At 60.5% G+C, this 23,061-nt stretch overlaps 1 protein-coding gene across 4 annotated transcripts in view; it reads left to right on the top strand.

Moving 5' to 3' along the window:
* RPTOR (regulatory associated protein of MTOR complex 1) overlaps positions 1 to 23,061 on the top strand; it is a 307,301-nt gene that overhangs the window by 261,494 nt on the left and 22,746 nt on the right. For all 4 annotated transcript variants that reach the window (XM_045085733.1, XM_045085736.1, XM_045085734.1 and 1 more), the window contains 4 exons: positions 6,552 to 6,670; positions 12,736 to 12,839; positions 13,289 to 13,472; positions 14,886 to 14,996. In XM_045085733.1, the coding sequence (XP_044941668.1) occupies positions 6,552 to 6,670; positions 12,736 to 12,839; positions 13,289 to 13,472; positions 14,886 to 14,996 (518 nt within the window). The remainder of the gene's footprint in view (positions 1 to 6,551; positions 6,671 to 12,735; positions 12,840 to 13,288; positions 13,473 to 14,885; positions 14,997 to 23,061) is intronic.

Raw genomic sequence — 23,061 nt, 5'->3', positions numbered from 1 at the left:
AAAAAGCATAAAAACCATTCTTCCTTTGCAAGCCATCCGAGAACAAGCAGCCGGGCCGTGGCTCGCACGCATGCAGGACGCGCCCTTCCTGCCCCTGCAGGGTCCAGCAACGTCCCCTGCTGCTCCTTCTCAGGACAGGGAGGCCAGCGGCACTCCAAGTACGGCCAGCATGTGGGTGTCCGGGCCACCCCACCGTGGGAGAGGTCAGCGCAGAAACACCTCTGACTTTGAAGCCAGTCACCACACCGGGCAGCTCCACCCCTGCCCCACCTCCGCTGCAGGGGCACGGTGGACCCAGGGCCCCGGCCCGGAGCCAGGTGTTGTCCGTGACTCCCCTCTGTCCCTCGGCCCTGCATCCTGGCCTCGCCCCCCCAGGCCAGCATCCCCCGGCGCTGGCTCCCACGGGCTTCTCCTGACCGGCCTCCCTGTCACCTTCATCGGGGCCTCGTCCTGACTGTGTCCTGCCACGTGACATGTGTCCCCATGCCTTGTGGCCCTGCCGTCCAGTACCGCCTGTGTCCGTGGCTGTGAGCCCGCTCCGCGGCCCCCTGCCCATACACACGCTGGCCACCAGGAGAAGAAACTGTCGAAACGGTCACAGAACTCGCAGACAGTGTCTGTCAAGTGTCAGATGGAACCAATGTGAGAAAGAGTCAAGCCACATGTCATCAAGGGACCTCGGAGAGCTTTCGTCGGAAGGTTCCTGTTGTCTACGGCACATCCCTATCTTCGGGGCCTTTGACCGCATGCGCTGGCGGAGGCGACAGCAGGTTTGGGCCGCGTCACAGGGCAGGTGCAGGGTCCTGCCTGGGACGCGGCGCTGCTCTCTTGATGAGGGGACAGCCTCCTGTCCTGGGTGCTGGCGGGGAAGCGCTTCTCGGCGGCTGTAAGGACAGAGAATGTCATCGGAGGCCACATCAGGGCTGGAGAGTACGGCAGCACAGGGAAGAGGCCGGGACCGTCCTCTCCAGGCTGCACCGCGGGGCCCCTCCCGCCTCTACCCTGCCTGCTGTCTTCCTCCAGGGAGCCGGCGGCCCCTGCCTCCACGCTCACAAGTTCTGACTCCCCGAGAAAGTCGAGCGTTGTCTGTGTGTCAGTCAGAATTCTGAGCCGGGCCAGAGCTGATGCAGCCACTTCGAGCACGTCCCCTGAGCCAGCGCTCCCGTCCACGCATGCCTACGACGTGGCCCGTCCACCACATGCCTATGACATGGCCCCACTGAGTCCTGTGGCTCACAGCTCTCGCCTGCTCGAAGACAAGTGTTTCCTTCATTTCAGCCAGAGGACGACTATCTCTCGAGGCTCTCACTGGATGTTGCAGAAGAGGTTTTCACCCCCAAAACCATGGCAACCTAGGGACGTCCATTCTTCCCACCTTCTCCGGAAACGCCAGCCCCTCCAGGTCCCCTCACGACCCCTTCCCTGCTCTGTTGCCGCAGGCACTCCCGGTGGTCTCGCCTGCTGTGCTGCGTGCCCAGGAATGAATTCGGGCCCGGGCTTCCCTTGACCCCACCTGGATCCCCGCGGCGCTTAAAGCCTGCCAGCCTGATGTCGTGGAGCCGTGCCGGTGCCCGGTCTCCGCAGCCCCTCGCCTCTGGAACCCCATACACCTAACTCCCCAGCCGTCTGGCCTGACCCCCACGTGGGCCCCGTCGGTCCTCCCCGTCTCTGGGTCCCCCACTCCAGGACCGTCTCAGCACACTGCATGCCAGGGCCCCCCCGAGATCCTGCCCACGCGTCTACTGGCTGCCAGGCTTGTCCGATGGCAGCCTTGCGCAGAACCGCCGTGAACACTGCACTTGCCGTCAGCTCCCGACTCAAGGCCTTGCGCCTGCAAACAGCCACACCTTCATCATCGCCGCCCTCAGCCCGTGCCGCCGCCGCTGCCCTCTGCCCTCAGGCTGGACGGTGGCCCCTGAGCGAGTCACGGACGGCCTCTGTGACTCACCGCATGGCCTCTCCAAACCAGCAGCGCCAGGTCCTCCCTGCTGGGGACATTCTGCATTCCTGCAGGGGTAGGGTGAGGGGGTCCCTGACCTCCCATGACCGGAACTCCTCATCTTTATCACTCGGTGTTGGTGAAACTGCTGCTTCCTGCTCCGCGTGCTGTAGGCCGCCCTGTGTGCCCCTCCCGCCCTAAGCCTCACCCCCTCGGCGTGCCCAGAGGTGGGAGTGGGAGGAGTGCGGAGAGACAGCCCCTGACATTAGGAGTCCCGTGATGCACCCCACCCGCCCCGCCCCGTCAGTCACCCTGCTCCACGCACTGGGTCCTGGGGGCAGGGACAGTCACTCTGCTTCTTCGCGGGAGCAGCCTGCAAGGGTGAGGGGGTCATTTCTGTTCTGGGGACTCAGGAGCGGACCATGGCGGCCGTGAGTGCCTCACCACAAAAGCACTAGCTAGCCGGAGTCAGAGACCTGGCCAAGGGGGGACAATCATGCCTTCACCAAGTTTTGTGACGGTTGATACCACCCGGAGTGTCCTTCCCCGTGACAAAGCCCGGCCGGAGGTGGGCAGGGAAGGGGAGGGCCGGGATTCGCGCTTCGCCGGCCTGGAGCCTGTCCGCAGCCCCAGCTGTGCGCCCAGAGCTGGGCCCAAGTTCCTGCTCAGAACCAGGGGGTCATGGGCGGGCACTGCCCGTACCACTGGAGGAAGAGGCCTGGCCAGCAGAGCTGACTTCCCACTGGGGCCCCTGGGGATCCTGCTCGTCCTGAGGCCACTTGTCCCTGTTGCATCGTGACTGGCCAAAAAGGAGCATCTCCCTCGCCCTCCTCGTCTCCCTGCGACCTTGAGACGTCCTAGCAGGAGGCCTTCACGAGCCCCCAGCAGCCCTGGGGGCCCCACAGCCACGAGCTCCGAGCACGAAAAGCAGAGGGGCGGGGGAGTGTGCGGCCCCATCCATCAGGAGCAGGGGAGCGGTCGTCTCCAGAGGAGCCACACAATCCCGGGGGAGGCTTTCCAGCCCATTGGTTTGATGTCTTGCAGCCGGCGGGGAGCGGCGGTGGAGGGAGGTCAGCCTCGTTTCCCGACGCCACATCCGTTACGTTTTATGGCCACAGCTCTTGATTAAAGGCCATTATTACGTGTGTCTCACAGGGGCCCTGAGGACCATGGCGGACGGGATTATGCACACAGGGTGACTGCCCAGTCTAGGCGGAGCTCGGCCTTGGGGTCTCAGGCCAGAACTGCTCACACCTCCCGTGGGCAGAGGGAGGAAGGCCCTGAAGGGGTCCGTCACGAGGGGCAGCCCAGCAACAGGGACGGCCAAGGGCAGTGTCCTCAGGCCTCGGGCACCAGTTGCTGGACGGGCACAGGCTCCCGCATCAGCGTTGGGGACCCCGAGACCCGGAGCGAGAGGCAAGCTCCCGCTTCTCTGTTCTCCGCGCAGCTCGGCCAGCCCGGGGGACTTCGAAGTCCAGAGCTGGCCACAGAGCTCCGAGCAAATTTTCTTACATCTTATGCTGTTTGGAAAGCGGTGGCCGTTGCTCTGAAAAATAAATGAAAAGCCATTAGTTACAATCTTTTATTACTTTCGGTCTAGACGTGGAAATAGGTTCTCTGCGCTCACGAGGAAGGAGTTGATGAGTGGCAGAGACAGGCGTCCTGTCGGAGCATTTAGCAGCCCAGAAGGCTCCCCTCGGGCACCCCACGCCTCCTCCCCCGGGCTCCAGCCTCTGCCGGCTCCTTCGTAACCTGGTGTCGGGTGGGCAACAGCTTTAAGAGCAGGATGGCGAGGCCAGGAGTGCGGCGGCTGGACCGGGGGACAGTGACATGCACAGACCACTTCTCTGCGCCAGTTTCCTGTTTTCGCCAGCAAATACTTACACCATTCGTTGTGGCCAAGACCCTGGCAAAAATTAGAGCCTTTTCCTTCTCTGTTGAATCACAGCTGTTAAATCAAGGCCGAAATCTTCTGCAAGGAAGGCCACAACCGTGATAAAAAATCAACGTTCTGCAACGTGACGGGTGGGAACAGCCACCATGTCCCCTGCTTCCTTGGTGCAGGGCGTGCCTCCCCTTTGCTGGTGCTGGTCTTGTGCCACCACAGCCCCGTGCGCCGTCCTCGCGCTCACGCCAGAGGCACCGCTGAGCCAGGGTCCACCAGGTCGGGTGTCCGCTCTTCCACAGGCACGCGCGCAACAAGGCTCCTTAGCACCACGTCCCCGTCCTCCCTCTCCCTGGGGGTTGTGACAGTGTGGTGGGGTCTGTCATCTAGAGCACACCCCTGTGCTGCTCTCTCTCCCGTGGTGGCCACACTTAAGGGGAGCTGAGCCCAAAATGTATGGAGGGGTAGACTGCACACAGTGGCCGTGGTGAGTCTGAGAACGCTGCCCAAGAACCTCCGGGTCAGTGGTGGTGATGAGGCCCCCCACAGGGATGGTTCTCCTTCCCCTTCCGAGCGCGCTGACCCCCGAAAGTGACTGCCCAGTCCCTGCAGGCCGTGATCCTGCAGCCCTCGCGCAGGTGACGTGGGGGCCGCGTCTTCGCGGACACAGTGCCTCTGTGGTGTGGGGGCGCAGTTCCTGCTGGCGGGCGCTCCTCCACGACGCGAAAGTGGACTTTAGGAAATGCTCCCAGAGTCTCTGGGCTGATGTTACCAAACAGCTTCTTCAGACTTTGGTCGTAGATCCGGACGGTTGTCCTACAGCTGTGGGGTCAGGGTCAAAGGTGTTCGCCTGTGCCTGTGTCTCTGAATAAAACATTCTGGGAGACGGGACGCATTGCCGCGTGGGTCACGCACCCTGACACAAGCTTCCCCCCAAGCGAGGGTGCGCTCAGCTGACACCTCCCCAGCTGAAGTCCAGATTCATGCGGAGCCCTGGTCCCTCGAGGGCCCCCTGTCTCCCCCCCCCCCCGGCCCATGAGGCCCATGTGAGCCGCCATCTGCACACATGCCGGCGCTGGAGCAGAACGCTGACGGCGGCACACGACGTCTCGCCGCCTCCCCTCCTGGCTGCGCAGCCGTGCCTTTCTGCATGGTCACCCTGAGGCCACCTCGAGAGAGACAGGCTGCCCCCGCCCCACCCTGCAGCAGCAGGTGTGCAGCTGTGCGGGCACGGCCTGCCCTTCGTCCAGTCTGCCTCTGATTGGAGCGCTCCGGTGCAACCTGCTCCGCGTGCAGGGCCATGTCCATCGGAGATGCTCCGTGGTCCACCAGCACTCATGATGCTTGAGGTCCTTCACCAGCGCAAGAGGGGCTGTGCTCGGACTGGCCAGAGGCTGACCTGCGGTCTCGGCGGATCCAAATAATGCTTGTTGCATCGCTTTCTGTGGCCAAACACGCAGTTGTCGATGAACGGTGCAGCTTCCCCCGATAAAAAGGATGCCATTCCACGCTGCTGTCTCCTGCTCGTCACGCCATCTGTGGGAGCAGGACCCTGCCTGTGTCTGGCCCCCAGGCTCCCCCCAGCAGTGCGCAAGGGTACGGCGTCCACACTGCGCTGCCCAGTCCCAGCCGTGGCTCACATGGCCTCTCCCAGGGCTGCCGTTCTCCTTCCTTGCCTGCACTGAGCCCATTCCATGGCCCCCCCTTCCCAGAGGCCTGCACCCAGCCCCACCTGCTCTGTCCCCTGGGTCTCTGAGCTGCCCCCCCCACCCTGTTCTGACTTCACCCCCAGGTCATGGTCGCGCTGCTTCGCCAGACACCGCATGCATTCCCGTCACCTCCGTGACAGTCCATTGGCTCTGCTCACTTCCCTGCAGGAAGGTCTTTGCAGGAGAGCAGTCCTGCTTCCCCCCAAAGCCCCCCGCATGCCGCTTCCATAAAGCCATCCTGGCTCCTTGCCTCCTGGCCCCATTCCTGACAGGAGTCACTTTTCCCAGAGCCACCACAATGGCCATGCTATAGACGCAGTGTCAGCCCGTACCTCAGACAGGGGCATTTGGATCCTTCATCCTTTGGACACTGGGCCTCTTTGTCCCTCTGTGACACCCAGGATAGTGCCAGCGGCTGAGATCGTGAGAGTTAAATAGGGCTGAGTGGACCTCCGGGTAAGGCCCTCAGTGACATTTGTTCCTTCATGTCTGGGATGCTCCCCATCCACGCTTACGTCCTCTCTCATCTGCCGTGGTGTCCGGCTTTGCAGACGGGACATTGTGTAGCCTGGTGGGGACCTGGAGGGCTTGGGTCACGTCACGCATACCCTTTGAGATTTCCTGGGAACTCAGGATAGTACTATGTGTGGTCACAGCCCAGAGCACACCCTGAGTGCAAGAAAGGTGTACACAGGACTCCTGTCTAACACTCGTGGCTCCTGGGAGCTTGGGCATAAAATCGAGTGGTCTTCCGAAGCGAGATGGCACTGTCCAGTCAGCCAGGGCTTCAAGGAAGGTGAGCCTTTCTAACTCACTTTTTCTTCTGGAAAGAGCCAGTCTCAGAAGATGAAGTCATCAATCCTGTTTACCAGCTGGGATCCCTGAATTTCTGGGCCCCTGACCAGAAAACAAAAGCCTCCCCTAGCCCCAGCTCTTTAAAGTGTCCATCCCCAGCAGCAGCCAGGCCAAGTACATGGGCAGCTACCTATTACTGAAACACTCTGTTTCTCTTTCCTAGGTGTTTCCTTCAACAGTGTTTACACTCAGATTTGGAGAGTCTTACTGCATCTGGCTGCAGATCCCTATCCAGATGTTTCCGACTTGGCCATGAAGGTGCTCAACAGCATCGCCTACAAGGTACGTGTGATGGCGTTCCCGGTGAAGCCCACGAATCTGCGTCTCGGTGATGGATATGCACACGGGGAGCACCGGGCACCATCAGGTCTACACTGTGGTTTAGAGACATCCAACAAGCACTTCACAGCGTACCCCGGCCTCTGTTTACGAGTAGCTTCAGTTGGGGCGCCATCCTGTGGTATTGGTATTAGTTAAGGGCTGCCATTAGCCTCGTGATCCTCTCGGGGTCTGTGTGGTCTGTAGTGATGCCTCCTTCATTCCCAGTACCCGTGATTTGTGGCTCCTCCCACTCACAACTGTTCTGGCTGAAGGAAACCTTGAAGAACAAGCTTTTGGTTTCGTTACTACTTCTTTGTTGCTTTTTACGTCCAATTTTATCAATAGCTCAATTTGTCTTCATTACCCCCTTCCTTTTGTTTAGTTTGAGTGTAACTTGCTCTTCTGATTCCAGTCTCTTCAGATGGAAGCTGTGGTCATTACCTTTGCCTGAAACTGTGTGACACACAGAGCCGCCTCGAGACCTTCTTTTCTCTCTGAGGCCTAGAACGGCCTCCTGGCCATGGTCAGCACAGCCGTGACCCGAGTGTTAATCAGAGGCTCCGGTCAGCCTCCCCCAACCCTTGGTTATCCTGGTCATGATGAAACCATATTCAGCTTATACAACTTTATTTTTCAGTGGCTTTTATGTAGTTAACCTTACTAAAAATCAACCTGAATTATTTAAAAATAAGATTTGAGTGCCTAATTTTAAAATTTAACGACTATAAATTCATCGCAGTAGACCTGATGTCAGGATGTCAAATACATTCCTCTTAGGAATCTCTCTCTAGTACGTGCAGCCTAGAAACCACATCTCCATGTCTTTTTGGATTATGTGTCAAGTGTGGAGCCGTAAGCCAGAGACTCCCCTCACTCCACTTCATGGTAATTAAATGCTGTGTGTATAATCGCTCCTGCCAGGCAAAGCCACGCCAGCCAATTATAGCAACCGGAAACATAGCCTTTCATACGTTCAGAATGGTACTCACAAATAGATACTTGAAAGGGGCAGGTGGCTTTCTGCCTGCTGTGCTGATCTAGACGGACACACACGTCCCAGTGCATGCAGCTGGCACGCCCGAGGGCATGCCCAGGTGGAGGGACAGAGATCAGGGTGGGCCTCCTCCAGAGTCCATGCTTCCCAGAGCCTTGCTCAGGGCCGGCACAGCCTGTGTGTGCGAGCGTCTTGGTGTACGTCTGTGGGTGTGTCTGCGTGTATTCACTTTTAAGAGCAAGCATGGCTACTGAAGGATTTGGAAGCATAAACATGAAGGAAACATTTTCCTGTCCTCAATTTAATTACAGAAAATGTCTTACGTTCTACTCTAGTAACCAACGAGGAGATTACATTTTGGTTTACAGAGAAATGGACCTATTTTTGATATTCAACTCTGAAGGCAGATTTTTGTTCATCATAGTCAAACCGCCTTATTACTCTGGAATACCCCGTAGGATTCTGTATTCAAATATAGAAATTGCTTCCAGCTTGGGAACCCACACAGCTCAAGAGCTGTGGCCTAATTTTGAGTATTTATATCCCCTTTCCACACAGGCTTGGGGTTTACATTTTGCCTGTAGTTTTTTTTTATTATGGAAAATTTCAAACCATGGGCAAGTACAAAGGAGAGCAAGATGACCCCCGGGAACCGTGTTGGCCCCAGCCACCTCCCCCGCGCCGCTCCCGCCACCTGTAGTTTGGGGAAAACTCCGAGAAGGAAGTCTCGAGCTGCCGGCATTCAGAGGTCAGGGTCACACATAACAATGATCGCTACTTTTAATATTTATGGGAAAATGGATCAGCACATAAACTCACCTAAAAATTGTCCGCTCGCGTCTCCACACCCGAGGAACGAGAGTGCGACTGCTGGGCCTGCTGTGGGATGCGCGCAGCCGGGTGTGACGGAGGTCAGAGGTCAGCGTGCGCGGTTCGAGGCTGAATGCCTTTCTTAGAGACTGAAGGCCTGAGCGACAAGAAACACGGAGAAGGTTGGGGTCGTCCCCAGAACAGCACCTTGTAAAGTGCCACGGAAACTGCGACTGAAACCCCACTCACCGTCATAGTGTCAGCTTCTTACATTTCTCTTAGAAGCGTGTCATGGTGCAGGGACTTCCTCTTCCTCCAAGTTAGTGGCCTCAGCCAGCACCTGGGGAGCCCACTGTGCTCGTCCCAAATCTGATTTCACCCAGTGAGTTTGCACGTGGCCTCACGGCCAGCAACACGCAAGGCACCTATCACAGGCACCTCTCCGTCCATCTTCCCGTGGGATCTGTGGTACGTGGGTAAACATCCTGACTTCTTTCCACATGAGTCAAACAGCCTTCGGCTCCTGGAGGTGGAAGCTCCGGTCGGCCTCTCCCCCTAGAATGATCCCTTTGCTGCATGAAGGCCGCCCGTGACCCAGCTCCTCCCTGGAAGGCCCTCAGCTGCCCCCAGCCCCACCATTCAGAGGTACAGTGCTGTCTGCGCCTGTCCTGGGCCGCCGCCCCATGTGCCCCCTGGCCTCCCTGGCCCCACTGTTTCCTGCTGCCTCCACCAGGAGGAGGGACCCCGAGAACTGTCAGGCCAGTGCTGGTCCTGGGAGCTGCAGGCTGCAGCAGTGCCCGCAAACCTACCGTGCCGAGAGGCATCTGCGCACCTAGTTTGTACCTTCTCATGCACCTGTCCGTCCCCGTCTCCCTACAGACCCAGGGGTGATGGCGCCTTCACTCAACTAGCATAGCTTACGGAGAGTCACGGGCCGGTGGCCCTGCCAGGCCGGGTGTGGGAGTAGCCCCAGGAGAGCTGGTTCCCTCAGGGACTCAGACCCAGTGACCCTGGGGTGGCCGCTGGGAATGTGTTTTACAGAGATGCTGCCCTGGGCCTTCTATGTGTCCTGCACATGGACTCATGGCCACCAGGTACTGGGTGGCCCTCCAGGCCCATAGGGCCCGCTCTCGCTCCATCAGCCTGTAGCCTGTCACTTCACTTCCCCCAGCTCGCCCGCGGAGTGGGGCCTGTTGGAGGTCCTGCGGGATAGTAAACGCGGTAGTCCTGCGAGCCAGAGCGTGTCTCCTTCTTCTCTGTCTTCCTTACTCTGTGCACATGCAGCTGGTCCTGGAAAGGGGCCGCTGAGACTCTCTGGCCTCGACCTTGCGGGCTTCTCTTCCTGGGGGCCGTGGACTGAGGCTTTCCGATGCCCGTCGGTGACCGTGGGCCAGTGTCCTGCTGGTCACCATCGCTGGTGCCCAGAGCACTCCCTAGAGTCAGCCTTCCAGATGGAGACTTACGTTCTTTCTTTATTTTTTTTTTTAAGATTTTATTCATTTATTTGACAGACAGAGATCACAAGTAGGCAGAGAGGCAGGCAGAGAGAGGGGGAAGCAGGCTCCCCACTGAGCAGAGAGCCCGATGCGGGGCTCGATCCCAGGACCCTGAGATCATGACCTGAGCCAAAGTCAGAGGCTTAACCCACTGAGCCACCCAGGCGCCCCAACTTACATTCTTTATCTAGGAGCTGTAGCTTTATAGAAAAATTACTTATTGGGTAAATAGATTTGGCTTTTATAGGTATCTTGTCAGTGAGCAAGCAGCCAGCGGGCTGTGCCTCATACAGCCCCAGATTCCCTCCGGATAACCCTCGTAAGAAACACCTTCTCCCACACGAGCCCAGGTCCTGGCTAGGAAGTCCACTGCACAGTCCTGCAGGTGCTGCACTCCCCCAGGAAAGAGCAGCCGGAAGCCCGAACCTGACTCTGTCCGGCCGCCGGGAAGTCTGCTGTCCAAGGTCCTCTACGCGGCTTCCGGGCATCTTTCTCCACGCTGGGTTAGACTCTGTGTGCCCTTGTGAGGTGACGCGTTCCAGTGGAAGAAACAGAGAGTAAGGGGACCTGGAGACGAGCCTGCCGCAGCCCCAGGCCCCTGCTCCAGACGCCCCGATCGCTGCACAGGGCAGAGAGCAGAGACGGGCTCATGTATCTGCATGTGCCGCCACGTGTGTCCCTGTGAATGTTTCGGTGTTGGCCCCGGGCCCAGAGAGTGTATCTGACCTGAGAATTCGCTTGTATCAAAGTCACGGTTGCGGCCCTGCAAGAGCTTGACCTATAGCCATGACCACCTCTCCCTGCGGCCTTGCTCGTCGGGACTCCGCCTGTCAGGGAGGGCACACACGCCCCTCCGGTGGCTTCAGGACCGCATCCTGGAGCAGAGAGTAACCGGCCTTCACCGCAAGAAGGATGTGCAAAGGTCACCGTCAGCGGGGCAGACGGGTCACGGCGGCCAGCCCTGCTCGGAGCCTGAAAGTGCGGTTGTCCTCCTGCTGCCCTTCCCTGGCCATGTGCGGTCTGTGTGAAGCGACGGCTGGGACCAGCGCAGGAAGGAGCCACTCCAGAAGCCACTGCGGCTCCCCAACTCGCCACCCTGCCTCAGTCCGTGCCCTGTGTCCCCAGAGCAGGTCTGCACACAGGCGGGTCCCCTTGCGCTCATCCTGCAGGCCTATCAAGGCTGAGTCAAAGTGTATCAGCAGATCAGAGCCTTAAAAAAGCTTCCTCGAAGCCTGACGCTCTGTGACCGCTACTGTGAAGGCTCTGAGCAGGCCCACCGCTCAGGATTTCTAACACGGACACGGAAGGAGAGCCAGGTGGCTGTGGGCGTGGACGGTGTGGACGGTGTGGACATGGGGCTGTGGACACCCTGTCTGGGATGCCCTGGCAGAGGGACCAGGACCAGTTAGTCCGCGGGGCCTCCTGAGGGGCGGCAGGCTGGCGGCAGGCCCAGGAGAGGCAGGTGGGAAGGTCTCGGGGGCGCAGGGAAGGTGGGGGGCTCTGCTCAGGTCTGCATCTCAGCACAGAGGCTTTCTGTCCCCCTGCCGCTGCTGGAACTCCGGGGAGGCACATGGGAGTTGACAGTTTCTTGGGTTCTTCACCCTCCTTTGGTTCCTTAGGGATTGCTTGGCTCCGGGTTTTGGGGGGAAGGGAGCTAGCCAGGTAATTTAAGTAGAAGCAAAAGCAAGTTCACAGTGTAACTTTTGTAATTCAAAAAAGCTTTTTTCATGATTTTTAAAGGTTGATTATGGTTCCGTTTTCTTGCTATTCCTTCTTCTGAGTGGTGGATTATCAGGGCGACACTGGTGTCCTGTAAATGAAGAGTCCTACAGTTGTTTTGTTTTCTGCCGTTTTTCTGTCTGCTGGCTGAACGTAGGAGGTACAGCATCCCGACTGCTGTGGGGAGGGGCCCCGAGTAGGGTGGCCCTACATCATCACCCACAAAGGCCGAGGTTCTGCTTGGCCTGGTGGTGGCGGCCAACTTTGTGACCCCGTCTGGCACTGACTGCACTCGGAAAGCCCAGATGGCCGCCTCAGCCAACCTGTCCCGAGTGTCACCTGGGTGGCCACGGCCGCCCTTAGAGCCCTCTCCACTGGGGTTTCCGGAGCCAGCAGGGCCCCCTGCCCAGAGAGCCCTGCACGCCCAGCAGAGCGTCGGGGAAAGGACACCGTCAGGCGAGCGGTCGGCACCCTTGTTCGCTGCGCTTCCTGGTCACGTGTTCCTCCAGCAGACGTCTGGTTTCCCGATCCACGCAAACCTGAACGACCTCCCGGAGCGCTGGTCTCAGGCTGGCTCAGATCCTTCTCTGCAGGGAGATGTCGCATGCTGCGCATGTCATGGAGGTTTCCAGAGTCTGCTACCTCGTCTCTGTCCACGACGTGCTGTGTCCGGGGACACGGTGTGATCCCCTGCAGGGGAAGGCGGAAAGCAAACCCTGGGGTACAGAGCAAACCCTGGGGTACAGTGTTCTCAGCCATCCTGGGGCGGGGTCCTGGCGCCCTGACTCGCCATTGACCCTGGCATGGTCTCGTGGCTGCAGCTCCAGGAGGGCCAGCCCTCGGGCCTCCTGGTTCTAGAAGAGCGGACAAGCACAGTTTCACCTGCAGGGCCCTCCTGCCGCGAGCACCACCTCCCCAGTCACGAGGCCGTGACCCCGCAGCCGCCCACAGCCTCGGAGGCGGCCCGCAGCTGACCGTCTGCGCCACTTGTCCCTTTGCTCTTGCAGGCCACGGCGAACGCCCGGCCGCAGCGGGTCCTGACCACGTCCTCACTCACCCAGTCGGCCCCCGCCAGCCCCACCAACAAGGGCATCCACATCCACCAGGCGGGGTAAGTGGCCTGTGTCCCTCATGTGGGCCCCTGGCTAGAAGCCCTCACTGCCTTCCTCTGACCTGAGCCTGACGTCTGCCACCTCGCAGAAGTTCAGAAGCGAGGGTCTCCACCTGGCCGGTCGGCCCCCCACAAGCACAGTGTCCAGAGGCAGGAAGCCGTGAGCAGACGTGGGCTGCTGCACCTGCCTGGGCCCCGGCTGGTTTGCTTAGGGGGTGCAGCTTGCCTGGGGCTCCCCCAGCTTTCTGGAGAGGGGACTCCCGAGAACCTGCAGGCAGGGCCTGGAAGGGTCATTGGCAGCTGGGGTCTGGAGGCATGGGGACGTGCCGGGCGAGTGAGGACATGTTGGGCTCCTGATCCGGGTCTGTTGGCGCGACTAGGTGGGCAGCGTGCGGACAAGGTATTTCACGTTTGGGTAAAATGCAGCGTGTCCTCTTCCCCAACGGCAGGGGCTCCCCGCCGACGTCCAGCGCCAGCAGCTCCAGCCTGACCAACGACGTGGCCAAGCAGCCAGTTGGCCGAGACCTGCCCGCGGGCCGCCCTGGTGGCCCAGGCACTGCGGGGGTGCAGTACACGCCCCACTCCCAGCAGTTCCCCCGCACGCGGAAGATGTTCGACAAGGGCCCAGACCAGGTACCCTCAGACCGTCCCCTGGCGCTCCTCGGGAGTGTGGGGGCCACACACCACACCCCTCGCTGTGAGCCCAGACTCTGGAGCCCAGGGCCGCCGCCCCCTCTGCCGCCAGCGGGAGCGCTCGGTTTGCACCAGCATCACAGCTGTCATGGGGTCCTTTCTCCTGTGGCCTTTGGTAGTGGGCTCCCCGTGCCGGCACCTCCCACGCAGCCGGAGCGCTCCTGGAACTCATCTGCTTTCTCCCTTTGTGGATGGGTAGCCTTGTCCACGCCGGGGCAGCCGCCCCACAGAAGTGGCTGTTCTGAGCGGGGCACTGGTTTCTCCGTAAGCGTTTGTTGTGCCACGTAGGGGGCCGCGGCCTCTGCCTCTCAGCTGGGATTTCAGAGACCTCGGGAGCGGGAGGAGTTGGTGTCCCCGTGTGCCTAGGTGCCGTGAGCACAGGAGCTGGGCCTTGGCTTTCCTCCAGACGGTCTGCCACTTACCAATAAGGACGTACCGAGGGAGTCGGGCTGCTGTGGACGCCACGTCAGCCGTGGGTCGCAGCTCCTGTGACCCACAGTTTTAACAGGAAACTCCCAGCAGCCTGCAGGGGGACCAGAGCAAAGGCACATGTGCCCCCAGACCCACACCCCCCCTGGAAGGCCTCTGCTGGTCTCTGTGGGGCAGATGTGGCCATGAGCCCCCGTCGGAGCTTCCTCCTCCTGGCTGGACCCTGATGCGGGTTAGCCAGCGGGAGCGGCAGGGCTCGGGGGCGCTCACTGTCCTTGGGGCCACGCGTCCAGGGGCTGGGCCCGGCAGAGCTTCCCGCAGCTGTCAGGATAAGACCCTCTCACCGCGTCCCAGCTGGGGGACTTGGCCCCAGGCAAGGCTTCCCTGGATAATGGGGGCCCCTGTCAGGAATGCCTTCAGTGCGGCCACCCCAGCCTCCTTAGACCCTGCCGTGGGAAACACACGTGTCGCACCTCAAAGCAGCAGCACCAAGCTGTGTAGGTCTTGCTGCTCGTGTGGCCCTCCTGTGCCGGAGCCACTTGGCACAGCAGGGGGGCCCGATCGCTCGCAGCCGCTGCCCCGCCAGTCCGCAGAGGCCGCAGGGCCTTGCTGACTCACAGCGCCTGGCCTGTGCATCTGATGGAAGAGTGACAGCCTCTGCACCCCACGCTGCCGTGGCTGGCCCGGGGGATGGTGCCCTGAGTGCAGGCCCCATGGCCCTCCCTAACGTGGGCTCCCCAGAGCCCGGGCCACACACTCGGTCCCCTGCCACCAGGACACAGACGTGAGGCCGGCGGAGAGAGGTTCTCGGCAGCCAGACCGCTGCCTTTGCCTCCTCTCCAGTCCTCTCAGGCGCACAGAGAGGTGTGTGGGGTGTGTGACTGTGTCTCTCTTTTCTCGCCCCTCCCCCGAACGCCTGTGCAGACCGCCGACGACGCCGACGACGCCGCGGGGCACAGGAGCCTCGTCCCCGCCACGATGCAGACCGGCTTCTGTGACTGGAGCGCCCGGTACTTCGCCCAGCCTGTCATGAAGGTAGCGTGTGTCGCGGCACACACCCCCCCTCCGGGTGCGCAGCGGGCCCGCCGGCCGCCTCTCGTGCAGACACGGGTCGGGCAGAGCCTTGCCCTCGGCTCCTGTCTTGCCTCCTTCCTTCGCGCAGAGCCCCGGCCTCTGGCCTCCGCGGTCGGAGCCTTCTGCTCTCGGCCGATGGCGGACCCTGCCGGGCCTGCGCACTGTCCCAGCTGGCCACCCGCCTGGCTCCCGCTGGCCAGCCGCTGACCCTCTGGGTCTCCCGACCCGTCACATTCACGGCTGCTGAAGGGCCACCCCAGACTGCCATCGCAGAGGCTGATGTGAGCAGTCAGGACAGCAAAGGAACGGACTCCCTCTTCCGCCCTGTCTTCTGAGAGAGACCAGGCCGGCCTGCCCTCCCCGAGCCACCTGCACAAGTGCGTCACGCTGTCCCGCTCGGCAAGGCCGCCGGGCCTCTGCGGCCTCCTGGTGAGGACGGCCGAGGCTTGGGCTTTGACCCGTCCACCACGGCTGGTTCTGGTGCATCATTCTACCACATCCCTGACCAGAGACATGTCCTGTCACCACAGATTCGAGCCGCGCATCCAGGGGCTGGCGTGGGGCGGGCCGTGCTTTGTCCTGCTGTCTCTGCCCCGGAGCGCTGCGGGGCTTGTGGCAAGCTTCCCGGAAGCCCGCTCTTAGAGAGCTCCGTCTTCCCTCACGAAGGGCCCTGAAAACTATAGTTTCTTCTTCATCGTGTGACAAGCTACACGTTGGAGCAAGCTCCTCGAGGAGGGCTTGGACCCCGCGTGACCACTTCCGTCCCGTTCCCTCGTTCCCCATGGCAACGCTGATCTTTGTCAGTAGAAGCACGAGACGGTTGTCGTGGGGACCTGAGGCAGACAACGGAGCTGTAGTTCACCGAGCTCCTTGCTGACAAGGGGAGCCCTCCCTTCCGTCTGCTGAGCGCGACTCCCAGTGGCGGTCGGCAGGAAGCGTCGGGAGCCGGAGCAGCTGCTGCCTTCGGTGCAGCGACTTGCTTGCTGCAATGACCAAGTCCGGGAAAGGATCCGGGTCACGGAGCATCCGTGTGCTGTTTACCATAGCGGGAAGACCCACCCAGAGGCCCAGTTGGGGACGAGGGCTTAGCCACGGCGGACTGTTGGATACGATGTTTCTTCTTATTAGAAAGTTAAGGTTGGAAATTAGTATCTTAAGGAAATGCTCGTGCTAAAACCGACAGGAAGGGGGAAAAAACAGGACATAAATCGGCCACAGGGTGGTCCTCGTGGGAACCAGAGCACACGGGACATGCACCAAGGCAGCCGGCCCAGCCCGATGGGGGGTCTCGGGTGACACGTGAGTCCGGCCCTGAGCCTGTTGATCCTCTGTCTGCTGTCAGTCCCACCAAGCGCCAAGTACCGGCACAGTCAGGGCAAAGTACGAAAGTGGCAAACACGAGGCAGCCAAGGCCATGCTTACCCATGCTTACCCGCACTGCTTGCCACCACCGGGTAGGCCCCCAGGCTGCCACCCGGGCCCTCGCTGAGGAAGGAACAAGTGAGCAACTGCTGGAGTTTGCACCCCGACGCCAGGGCCCAGCTGCTGTGGGCCGCGAGCCCACCTGAGAGCTCTGCTGCCGTCTGCTTTCGGGGAAATGGAGTTTTGTTCAGTGTCTGCAGAAGCTCGTCTCGCTGACACAGTCTCCTGCGAGCGAGGCCAAGTGGGTGGGGGCCTGGGGTCAGGAGCGGGGGGCTGCTCTCACTGAAGTGGCATCACCTGTAAGTTATGGGGATTTCTTGGTGTGGCGGTGAGCGGCTCTTCCTGACATCTGAAACCGCCATAGGCCGGCACATTGCCGGCGGGGAGAAGGGCCGCGGGTCACCAAGCTCCATCCCCCCCGGCCGGAGACGAGCGTGGTCCTCCCAGGCTCTGGTTTCCTCTGGTCCGCGCGGGTCCTTGGGCCAGATTAAGCTGGGCACCTCCTGGGAGCGCAGTCAGCACACGCTGAGCGGCTTCCTGAGCGCAGGCCGGGGGTTTTGCTCCCGTGCTACTCGCGTGCATGCCCAGAGCCGGCACCGCCCCCTTTCCCTTGTGGCCGCAGGTCCGCTGCCTTCGTGCCCTCTTCGTGCCCCCGGAGTGTGTCCTGGAGGGCCCGCTGGGGGCGGCCCGCGCATCGCCGGCAGGGAGCCTGCGGCTTCAGAGCATGGACACAGCCGTGGCCTGGGGAAGGAGCACCCGTGGGTGCGCCTCTGGCCTTTCCCGCATAGCCCACGGGAGGCGGCCAGGAAGTCGCTGCGTAAGCCAGGCCGTCTCGCTCGGACAGACTGTCGCGTGGCGGCGGCTCTAAGGGCCGAGCCCCGGCGTCCGGGTTGGAAGTGAAGCTGTCTCTGACCGGTTTTGTCCACAGTTCCCGACGTGGCTGAGATCCTGGGTGGTGGTCGAGGGTGGTCAAGGGCCTGGGAACTTCTCCTACGTTAGTCAGAGACCCTTTCTAAACGTTAGAGGAGGAAGCGCTTTTCTCTCATGGTAATTTTTTAAAAATTGTCCTTGTTCCAGGGCTCACCCTGAGGGTGTTCTTTTATTCATTTATTTCATCATCTAATGGTGCATGCGGGGGCAGCGAATGAGCCAGGAGCTTTTTGGTTAGCCTGTTTCACGTGCAAACTAAGAATAGCTCAAAGCTAGGATTGTACCCCAGAAGTCCGAGCGCTAAGCCGCATCACAGGTCCGTGTGGGAAACTGAGCTCGCCACCAGAGAGCAGAACTGTCCCCAGCGTGTCCGCGCACCACCACGGGGCCCTCGTGCTCGGGGGACCCAGTACCCACCCCGTGGCGGCCGGGCAGTTTCCACTTCTTGCCACTTCAGGTCTGCGTGGCCGGAAAGAACTGTGTTCTGGAGCAGGCCGCCCTGTGACATGAAGGGCCATTTTTGTGCAGAACCTGACAAGTTTTGACTGACATTCAGATGGAAATGCAGGAGGCCCAGGGTGGCGCTGGGGGGAAGCAGGGTTGTAAAAGACAAGATAATTCAAAATTCAAAACGGATTTCAAACCCGCTGCCAGCGGCAGGAAGGGGACGGCATGGTGCTGGCTTAAGGACAGGCGCACGGTGAGTGGCCTCAAGCAGGAGCCCAGAGGCACCCCACGCCGCGACACGCTACAGCCGCAGACCGACGGCTTAGTGGAAATGGACGCGCTGTGTGACAGGCGCCAGCGACCAGAACTCACGCCGCACGGTGACGAGAGCGCAGATGGTCCCGCATCCAGGAGGGGAAATGAGTGTAGTCACAGCCGTCCGACAGAGAAAGACCGCTCCAGCTGTGGAAGCTTCCCTGGCAAATTTTACCCAAATTTAGGGAAAAAATTATATGAGTTCTTTATAATCTACTGCAGGAAATGAAAGGAGCCAACACCTCCCAGTTCACTGTCTGAGGACAGCATTACGTGGATACCAAAACCAGTCAAAGACTTTAAAGAATAAAATAACCACAAACCAATGTCCTTCAGGAATGTGGCCTCCAAACCTCCAACATGATATTATCAGACCAAGTGCAGCAAAACATAAAACGGACAAGACGTTGCTGACCAAGCGGGTTATATCTCAACTATGCCAAGTTGTGTGAAATGAACCGTCGTCGAGTGTTTCGCAGACTGAAGAGAAGCCGTCTCATCGTCCCCGCAGCCGCAGGAGAGGGTTTGACAGAATCAACAACGGTCCATGATGAAAGTGTCCACAAACGAGGAGCAGACGCAAGCTGCCTTCCCCGTACGCGCCCCTGCAGAACGCCCAGCTGCCGTTCTCACCGGCGAAAGACACGCTGTCTTGTCTCAAAACCGGAACTACGGCGAGGCCGTCTGATCTCCCGTTCCCGGTGCTCAGCCTGCCGGAGGGCGGCGTGCAGGCGGAAAGGTGGGAGAGCTCTGCTGACGCCGCGCTGTCATGTGTGCCGTGACCCCCGGGGCATCTGCTTAATGTCATGAGCGGAGAGGAGCCGGTGACACTAAGGGATACACGGTCGTGACACCCGAACCTGTTTCTACAGGAACTCCTGGAAACTGAAATTAAATCACTTATAATAACACCCCCAAAACATTACATACTTAACTCTGAATCTTCTTTTAAAAAAACACACATGAGACCCGACAGCTGAAAAATACAAAACAGCGATGAAAAAAACCCATGGAAGCCTGATGCGAGGCGCGCTCGGGGACCAGAGCGTTCGGTGACCCGAAGTGTCCGGTCTCCCTAACCTGGCACGCAGGTCAACGTCAGCCCACTCCGTGTCCCAACGGGTTTTATTCTAAACAACAAGCCCGTTATAAAAATTACAGGAAAAAGCAAAGAAGCTAAAGAAAGAGCACAGTCGGAGGACCCACACTGTGTGACCTCAAGAGGCCACTCAACCGTGGGCTGGGGAGGGCAAGCTCAGGCTCTGGGGGGACAGGACAGAGCCCCGAGACGGAGCTGTGGCACATCCCATCGGGCTTCCACAAAGCCCCAGATGGCAGATGGCCTTTCAGCGTGGGGCACTGCGGTGACTGGACGTCTGCTTGCCCAGAAGAAGAATGTCAGTCCATCTCCCACACCACATCCAGAAACCAACTCCAAAACCATCTCGTCCTGCCGTGAAACCTACAGCCAGGAAACTTCTAGAAGCCCCTTCTAGGCAATGGATCTTTGAGAAGCACAAGCTTCTCAAAAGACACAAGAAGAAAATGGGAGGTGGGTTTCGTCCTATTAACCGCTTTGTGAATGTCCCTGTTAACATGAAAACACGAGCCACAGCCTGGAGAAAAACATTGTAAAACACACGTGTAACGAAAGTCTTGCATCCGTATTAGAAAGAACTCCCAGGGTCCATACAGGACACAATGCCCTTAAAAACCACAGACAGAAGGTTGGCCGAGACCGTTTCCCGAGAAGGTGTGCAGACAACAAAGGAGCACGGACAAGGCAAGCGCAGTTAAGACAGGAGGTCGCCGGGGGCACGCGCTGCCACAGGAGACAGCAGCGCGCCTCCGCACGATGGCAAACGTCTCAGACCCGTGAAGCCCAAGGGCTGACGAGGGGCGCCGAGCTGCTGGGACTCCCCCCCGTGTGCAGAGGATGAGTATCACGGACACTCTAGAGACGTGTGGCCCCTCCCGTAAAGCTGAGCGCACACTGACCCACGACCCAGCACCCCTGCTGGACCGGCGCTCCCCTGGGAGCAGTGGGCACCCGAGTGCGCGGCCTCTAGCGGTTTCATTCATAATCACCGAAACCCGACAGAAGCCAGGCGTCCTTCCCCTGGTGCGTGAGCGGTGAGGGGCCACATAGGGAACCACCAGTCACCTGAGAAGGTTTTCCGGATAAATGGTTCGCGCCCAATGTTGCTGAACCTCGCGCGTTAGTGCTCACTGAAAGAACCAGATAGGAGCACTGCACGCCACCAGGCTCACACACCTGACGCTCCAGAAAAGCCAAATCAGAACGGGGACTCCGTCTCCGCCAGCCTGATGCTTTGCAGGGAGTGTCGTCGGAGGACAAAGGCGTTTGCGTCCCGCCGCGGTGCGCTCAGGGCACCCGGGCCTCACCTCGGTGCTGCTCCCACCGGCGGCACCAACGCAGAGCAGGCCTGGCCGAATCATGGGTGCCGTGTCGCCAGGGTCCGCTGCCTCTCCGTGCGCCGGAGCCCACTCCTCTTTTGTTCCCGCAGACCGGAAAAGTCACAGGACGTGTTGGGGTGAGGCGCTGCCCTGTGTCGTCAGAAGGGGCCTCGTCTGTGGGTCTGAGCCTGTACCTCTCGTTGGTAGCCTTCCCAGGCACTGTCTCCCCTTTTGCCTTCCGGGACCCACTGATCCTTGCCCCAGTTGTTCCAGGGCCAGCCCAGACCGGAGGCCCCCGCCCCCGCATCTCCGGGAGGCCTCAGGGTGGGAAACTGTATCCCTGCAGAGGCCGGGAGCTGCAGGGACCGAGGTGTCCCAGCCCTAGTCGCGCAGACGCCCCCACACCCGCGCCCGCCCGCCCTGCCGCTCCGTCCCGTGGTTCTTCGCAGACGGTCCGCAGACGGTGCCCGCCGCAGTCACAGAGCTGGGTGCAGGTCAGACCATCCCCGATGAGCTCCGCATGCCCTGGGGGCAGACATGATGGACACCAGTGGACGCTGCTGCTCTGGGGGCACCACATTCCTGTCAGAAGAGCGCAGGGACGTGACAGGGCCCGGGGGGTGGGGGCCTGCAGGCTGCGTGGGTCCTGCATGTCCACAACCTTCTTACCTGTCCTTACAGCCACGGCCTTGTGTCCTTCGGAGCCCCCAGCTCTGTCCCTGGGCCCCTGGTCTTTGGCCTGCACCAGTGGCACCTGGGCCCTGGGGCGTGGGCGTCTAGGAGCTCCATGTCTGTCCTGCCCGTCCTGCCCAGAGCACCTTCTGCGCTTCTGCCAGCGCGTTCCCACAGAAACCAGAGTCCATGAGAGGCTGGGGTCTCCGCCATCAGGTGCCCTCCATTCCTTTGGGCTGCTCTTGTCACTCGACAGTACTGACCCTCGGTCATTTCTTTTCTAGTAAAAGCTCCAGGTTGTCGCAAATGAAACCACCATTAGAAACCTGGGCTCTAACCCGTCTGCCCTGGGGGGTTTTTTCCAGACCGAGGATCGTTCTGTGAAGGCCGACACCGTCTCTCCGTGTCGTCTCCCTGTTGTGGCTATTGCTGTTTTGTTCAGGGTGGGGTTGTGATTCTTAAGGAAAGATAGGAGCAGAGCATGGACATGCTGGCCAGAGAGAGCCGCAGGCCCCAGCACGAGGTCGGGCGGTTCGTGTTTGTGACCGGACGGTGCGGAACATTCCTGGCACGGACGGAGACCTGTGCTGCCGTGCTCATGTCGCAGCCGCCCTGAGCGGGACCTGGGTTCCTGTCTGCGTGTGGACCTGTCCTTGTACAGCCGTGCCTGCACAGGAGATCGTGCGTGTGGCCACACTCACTGGCCGGCAGCCGGTGGTTTCTCCAGCAGAGGAAACAGACTGTAAACACCGAGTGTGGGCTGTCGGTGCCCGTGTGCTCTGTTCTCGCCGACCGCAGGCCCGCCATGGTCGGCTCAGCTCTCGGCTCAGCCGGTGGGGCTGCTTCACTTCTCTCCTGTCTTGGGACTTCGCAGACCGGGGCTTTGGAGTAGAGAGTCCGAGTCCATCCAGTTTACTCGCCGACCTGTGAGGATTAAGGAGATGCTCCGCTACTGCACGAGGAGACTGCGGCCCTGGCTTCTTGGCCAGCGGCAGGCCTCTCGCGGACTCGCACGTGCACACATGGGCCTTCCTGCTCAAGGAGCGGAGAGCGGGCCGGTTGGTGGAGGCCCTGCTCCGCTCAGGGGACATGGCTCAGCGCACGACGCCATGGCTTGGCCGGGAGAGTGCAGGGTTCTCGGGAGCCGTGGGAAGCTGAGCAGTTCTGCTCGTTCCTGACAACCCCTCATGGGGTCTATGGGCTTCCGCCTGTGCCGTGTCCAGTCAGGCCCTTCTGTTGCTGCCCTAACGCCCTTTCTGTTACGCGAGAAGCCCTGGTTCTCCGCATCAGAGAAGGAACACGGGCAAAAGCCCCAGAGCACACCCCCTGCTTCTCAGCGCGCTCCGGCCCACAGGCGTGTCCTGCAGAGTCCCGCCGGTTCCTTCTCCCAGAATCTCCTTGTCTGCTTCGGAAGTGGCCGCCCAGCTGCCCTGCCAGGGCACTGGGCTCCTAGGAGTAGGACAGTGCACGACCCTCCAGGACTGGGGTGTCCCTGAGTCTCCACTGCCGTCCATCCTGGCGCTCCATCAGCCCCCGGACCCTGTGGCCCCGCCGATCATGCTCTGTACCTCCCGGCGGGCAGCGGGTGCTCTGGCCAGACCCGAGAACCCAGACTTTTCTTTCGGGCATAGGGTCAGTACTTGGAGACACGGCAGGTTTGGGTCCAGAGCTGCACAGTAAACGAGCCAGCATGTGCGTGTAAAAGCCCCATTCGCTCTATGCTCCGTCCGCCGAGCGCGCAGCAGCACGGGGGCTAAAGCAGCCTGTAGACCGAGTGGACAGACGGCTCGCGGCTAGGGGAGGCCGGCTGTCACATGGGCTT

Source organism: Mustela putorius, unplaced genomic scaffold (assembly GCF_011764305.1).
Source record: "Mustela putorius furo isolate JIRA1106 unplaced genomic scaffold, ASM1176430v1.1 tig00000873_pilon_pilon_pilon, whole genome shotgun sequence".
Classification (NCBI taxonomy): domain Eukaryota; kingdom Metazoa; phylum Chordata; class Mammalia; order Carnivora; family Mustelidae; genus Mustela; species Mustela putorius.
Note: the sequence above shows the minus strand (reverse complement) of the source record. Positions and strands in the feature narration are given on the sequence as shown.